Below are 6,421 nucleotides of genomic sequence, written 5' to 3'. Positions count from 1 at the left end.
CTCACACCCACTCCAGAGGCATCACATTCTAGCTCGAAAGTTTTAGAAAAATCAGGAAGAGCTAGAATAGGTGCCTTGGTGAGCTTTTCTTTGAGCAAAGAAAATGCTTTCTCTTTTCTTTCACCCCAAGTGAATGTCACATTCTTCTTCACCAGCTCATTGAGAGGTGAGGCAAGTGTAGAGAAATTAGGAACTAACCTTCTATAGAAGCTTGCTAACCAGTGGAAGCTCCTAATATCTCCTACACTTTTTAGGGTGGGCCATTCTTGGATGGCCTTGATTTTCTCAGGGTCCACTTGGACCCCATTTCTACCAACTACAAATCCTAAGAAAATTATATTATCTATACAAAAGGTACACTTCTCTATATTGGCATAGAGAGTATTTTTCCTAAGAACTGAAAGAACTTGCCTTAGATGTCCTAAGGGATCATCTAGGCTCCTACTGTACACTAAAATATCATCAAAATAAGCAACTACAAATCTACCTATGAAATCCCTTAAGACATGATGCATAAGCCTGATAAAGGTGCTTGGTGCATTAGTGAGCCCAAAAGGCATCACTAGCCATTCATACAAACCAAACTTGGTCATGAAAGAGGTCTTCCCCTCATCACCCTCTTTCATCCTGATTTACTGATAACCACTTTTAAGATCAATTTTTGAAAAGATATTGGCACCATGCAACTCATCAAGTCTAGGAATGAGGTGCCTATACTTTATAGTAATTGTTGATGGCCCTACAATCTGTACATATTCTCCACATACCAACCTTTTTTGGGCACCAATAATACTGGCACAACACAAGGGCTTAGGCTCTCTTGGACCCAGCCCTTCTCCAACAATTCCTTAACCTGAGACTCTATCTCCTTAGTCTCTCGAGGGTTAGTCCTATAGGCTTGCCTATTAGGAAGGCTTGCTCCTGGGACCAAGTCTATTTGGTGTTCTATTCCCCTAAGAGGAGGTAGCCCAGGGGGTATCTCTTTGGGAAATATATCACCTAATTTATGTAAAATTTCTTGGACCTTTGGGGGTAAGGTCTCAAATGTAGGAATTGTGGCAGTGTTAAGGGAGGTTTCCCTTGATAGGAGAAGGTAGAAGGATTGTTTAAGAAGGAGTGCTCTTTTGATATCTCCTTTTGTTGCAAAATGATTTTCCTTCTTAACAATCTTCTTAGAGGAATCCTTTTCCTTTTTTTCCTTCCCCTTGGCCTTTGAAGATAAGGCCTTACTATCCTTCTTTTTCTTTTGTTTTTCTAGTTTTTCTTCCTCATCCCTCTTATATTTCATAGTTAGTTGATCTTTGGCCACTTGTGAAGGTGTTAGAGGATGCAACACAAACTTTGTTCCAAGGTGGGTGAGGGTTATCTCATTAGTTAGGCCATTATAGATGATTTTCCTATCATATTGCCATGGCCTACTATTAGTCGTCATTTACGACTAACTTTTGTATTGAAAAGCTTTATAAATTTGTCTTTTCCCTAATTTATAGTTCTTTTTGTAGGTTTGTACATATTTTTATGTTTAGTTTTTTTATGCAGTAGATATTCCCTGCATTATGAATTAATGTGTTTTCAAATTCAGTTTCAGGTGAAAAGATGAAGCATAAGAAGGTTGCAGCAGCTGATGTCTCGCTAAGCGAGACATATGCACTTAGCGAGCAACATCGGCTAAGCGAGACATCAGCTCGCTTAGCGAGTGAAGACAAATCTGGAAGAGTTAAAAAAAAGTAAGTTACAAGCCGTTTTCTTCCTTAAATAAATAAGTTGAAATTTGGAAGGGTCCACATGTTATATATCCTCCACAAAGACATCATACCAATTTTTCTCCATTCAAAAAAAGAGAAGCAAAGGGTATGACAAGATTCTTCATGCAAATTAAATATATATAGCATTGTCATGAGATACATTACATCAATTATGGACGACAATATTTGATTATATATATGAAGTCGAAGCCATTAAAAAGTACCAGTAACAAAATAAACACAAAGGGCAACTCATTAACGGTGGTTAAAGGCTTTCTGAGTCTTGTTTTCTTCTTCATCCTCTTCCTTACATTGGGACAACCTCGTGAGTTGAAGAGGCTCCAAACTTGAGGAGGGTGCTGTGTCCATTTCAAGGACAAAGCTAGGGTTATTGTTGAAGGTGCTCAAGTTTAGAAGGTTGGTGGAAGCACATGAATTGTTGGAATATGCTGGTTGCAATGCTCCTGTATTCATATTTGGTTGTTGTAGTTGTGTGGTCTGAAGTGCACTTGCATAGGCAAACCTACTATTCATGAGCTGAGTTTGCAACATAGCTAGCTCTGCTTGCAAAGTTGCCACCTGAATTGGATAAAAAATGAGCAATTTCATAGATGAAAAATTAAGGATTATTTAATTTTTTAAGCACATTAATTAGAACCTTTAACTCCCGATAGAATCTCAAGTATTTCCACAAATTTGATCATTGAGCTAGCCATGAAATTTATCATGGATCCTAAGACTTAATTATATCACACTTAAAACTCTTCATCTTTCTCTAAGATAGTTGTTTAGAATTAAACTCTTCTCCACAAGTTTAGTATGTGTTGTCAATTGAGTTATACCATTGGTTACAGTAAGATTATTTATTTAAGAAAATATTTTTTGTTTAATTTTTACTTCTAATTAAAAAAATATCTCCTTATTTTCACTTTATTTTTTGGTATCAAAAAGTTTGCAAGAGAAAACACTATATGAACTTTTTAAAACTAGAAAATAAAACAAAATCAATGTAATTTTTTGTAATAAAAATAAAAATATTAATAGATTTTTCTTCTTCAAATATACATACACAAATTCTTGATATGATAGCTTTTGTTTTCTTAAATTTTTTCCCTTTTGTTCTATTTTCGCTGGAAATAAATTTAAAGTAGTATTGTCAGATAATAAAATTTAGAGTAATTCTAGACATACAAATTACAAAATATATAGCACCCCATTTTGTATCTTTGGACTTATTTAGGATGTATGAGCATGCATAAAATCATTTGCGATCCACCTGCTACATACACTTGCTTATCCATTTTAAAAATCAAACATGAATAACATGATCTTGATCAACCCTTTAATTAAGGTACTAAAGAAACGTTCCTTCAAAGGCCCTATTCACAACTTGGTAAAGAAGATATATTAATAATTTAATGCATATATATCATATTAAAGCAGAAAGAATTATACTTAGCATGGAATTTATATATCTTTTCATTTTTATTGTATTCCCTATGTACTTTTGATTGAAAAAACTTATATATTGTTAACAAAAAAACAAACCTATTTAGTAGTAAGAATAATATTTGAGGAAAGCCACAATGAATTTTATGTGACATTCATGAAATTAAACTGAAGCGGAAATCACGATGAGTTATCCTGTTACAGAATACAAAAAGGAGTGGATTCCTCTCATAGGAGATTTCCACTTGGATTTTCTCATGTAAAAATCTTCACCATCAAAACATCATGTGTGCTCATTCTTTTATTATTTAAATTTTCTCTCTCTTATTTTTAATTAAAAGTTGTAATTTTACATTACCAAAATGTCACCTGAGAGAATTTCTTCTCACAAAAATTAATAATATTTGTTCAGTCCTACTATATCTATGAATTCTTTCACCAAGAAGAAATAACATTCTATATAATATAAGAAAATTGACTATAAGTTAATTGTATAAAATAATTTTATATTGTAATACAATCATAAATTATCATTTATGATAATTTGTAAATTTATTTATTTTTACAATAACTAATTTTAAAATTATATTAACTGTAACATCTGATTAATATAAAAGCTTTTACACTTCTAATAATATATGCCGAGGTATAAATTGTCAAAATATTTTATAATATCATCCCATCAGAGATTATTTTATATGATAATTTTTATCTTTTATAATGATTATTTTAGATGATTTTTTTATCAATTGGCATACATGCCTGTTAAATTCTGTTTTTATAACATTTTCTTTTAATTTATCATTTTTGCGTTATAAAATGTTATTTTTAATTTGAGAGATAATTTTTTTCTAGTCTAATTGTTTAGTGATAGATAAAAATAAAAAAAAATGCATATATAATTTTTTTTTTAGAAAAAAAATACCTGCTGTTGCAGAGCAAGGATGGTGGAGACACAACCATAAACTGGATCAGACAACCTTGCCTGCGCCTCATATGATATTGTTGTCGATGCTTCATTGCGGCGGTTCACCGGAATGTTGGACAAGAGCTTTGACACATTGCTAGCACCAAACACCTTGTGCACAGCTGCAAACTTGGCTGCACCCTGGTCAGTACCAAAGTGGGGTGCAAAGATGCACCCCTCAACGCACCTCCTCCTCAAGAACTTGCAAGCCCCACATGGTGTTGTGGGTGAAGATTCCACCATTGCTTCATCTTGTGTTTGTGCTGCCATGGCACGCCTGGAAGTAGAGCCTCTACGCCTGCTTCCAGAAGCGCCGTCGTCACCGCCACTACCACCTTGTGACTCGGCCATGCTAACAATTAATTAACATTGGAGTATTAATTATGATGTTATAGAGTAAAAGGGAAAGGGGTGGTGTTGATGCTTTTATGGGGTGTTGTGGGCAGTGCACGTTAGTTTTGTGAGTTGGTTGCCAAGGTGAGTGTGGTGAGGTTTTTGTTGTTTGAAAAAGAAAACGTTTAAGGTTGGTGAGGAAGAATGTGAGGGAGCACGTGCATGTGATGAAATTGTTGTTGCCGTTGGCATGCTTGTTATATTGTATGTATATAATATTGAGATAGTGATGAAAGAGTGGTTATGTGAAACTTGAAAAGGTTCTTTGTGGGGGAAAGCACATGAACTGTGCAGCCTTTGTTACTCTTCGCGTGTGGGATGGTAGAACCAGACATGCATGGTTCTCGTGGCTAGAGGAAACTCATCCAAGGTTACCATCTTTTTTGCAATTAATTTCTTTAATTTATTCTTTTTATCTTATAATCAATAAAATATTAATTAATAAGGGACATTGTAAGCCACCGATAATGAGTTTGGGGAAGGGGTTGTGGGGTGAGACTTCATACTTTTAAGCAATCTTTTTAAAATTGAAGTGATATTAAAATATTTATTGATTCAAGGTTCAATTGTCATTAAACCATTGAATCGGTAATAATTAAATAATATTTAAGAGAAATATAATATTAGCTAGATTTGTATATATATTTTTTTATAATAACAACAAATGACTGTCCTATGTCCTCTTAAGACACAATGAAATTTTTGATCCTTAAATGATTGGGTTCTTTTGGACTGAACAACCAATTGATTCTCCATTTGACCATTCGAACCACGTACCCGACCGGGTTTGATTTTAACAACCATGCTTTTAAGTACAAATCGCATATGAGATTCATTATTTAAATGTTCTTAAGATATTGAGTGTAAGTCTAACAAACTTTTTGAGAATTTTCTATCATTGGTTAATGATTATTAGAAACTAAGTAAAAAAAAAAAATATAGAATACACACAACTTTTAGTTATTAATAAATTTTAGCTAATAAAAAATTTGTTTAATAAAAGACACAAAGATCAAATATAATCAGTGAATTCTAAAATTAATCCATGCGAGATTTATTTGATAAAAATTTTTTCTATGTAATATGAAATATCATGGCTCTCAATAAGATTAAGTTATCTAAATTCAATGAGATGGTAAAGGATATATAAAGAGAGAGAGAGAGGAAGGCCGATATCCTCACTCAATTTTTTTTAATACTGCTATGTTATTAAGTTCTCTTCAAATCTCATTGAGTTTAACTTTGCCTGCTTAATCTAAATTTTGTTCTAATAAAAAAAGCAAAGACACTTGTTATGCTCACCCTCCATTTTTTTTAAGTACACTTCCCTTATTTTAAACCCTCTTCTTTTGCTCACACGGCCATACACTCCCCTCTTCCCTAACAATGCACTTGTTCCATGATAATGAAATATTCATCCTCTCTTTCATTAGAATTCTTCTTATCTTTCACTCCATTTGTTACTCTAATTTGATACTTTTCATTAATTAGTCTTTCCTTTCTTGCTTACTCTTTTGGTTTTATTGATGATCTTATAGTTTTATTCTCTTGTCACAAACTAAGAAAAATGCTTAAATTAAGTTTTGGATCTCTATACATAATTTATAAGTGTTGTGTAATTTGGTTAGAGCTAAAATTCAAGTGGTGGGATATAGACACATTCGAATGTCTTCTTTGTGTGCTACTTTATTAAGAAATTTGTCTTTTTTTTATTAAATATTGCAAATGTCTAAATTTTTTACTTCTAGAAAGTACTTTTTGAAATACAAAAATTTGAATAGTACTTTGGAAAGTACTTTTCGGAACTAATTTTTTCGTATTCTAAAAAGTATGTTCCAAATTATGCATAAATTTTGTATTTCAGAAT

At 32.7% G+C, this 6,421-nt stretch overlaps 1 protein-coding gene across 1 annotated transcript; it reads right to left on the bottom strand.

The window, feature by feature from the left end:
• Positions 1 to 1,877: 1,877 nt before the first annotated feature.
• On the bottom strand, positions 1,878 to 4,538 carry LBD6 (LBD domain-containing transcription factor). Its single transcript, XM_003517985.5, has 2 exons — positions 4,120 to 4,538; positions 1,878 to 2,324 (listed from the first exon to the last, which is right to left on the bottom strand). The coding sequence occupies exons 1-2, from the start codon at positions 4,510 to 4,512 to the stop codon at positions 2,001 to 2,003; spliced, it is 717 nt and encodes a 238-aa protein (XP_003518033.2). The 5' UTR covers positions 4,513 to 4,538; the 3' UTR covers positions 1,878 to 2,000.
• Between the last annotated feature and the right edge of the window lie 1,883 nt (positions 4,539 to 6,421).

The sequence above is a fragment of the Glycine max genome, chromosome 2, assembly GCF_000004515.6.
Source record: "Glycine max cultivar Williams 82 chromosome 2, Glycine_max_v4.0, whole genome shotgun sequence".
NCBI lineage: Eukaryota > Viridiplantae > Streptophyta > Magnoliopsida > Fabales > Fabaceae > Glycine > Glycine max.
The sequence above is the reverse complement of the archived record's forward strand: the minus strand, read 5'-3'. Positions and strand labels throughout refer to the sequence as shown.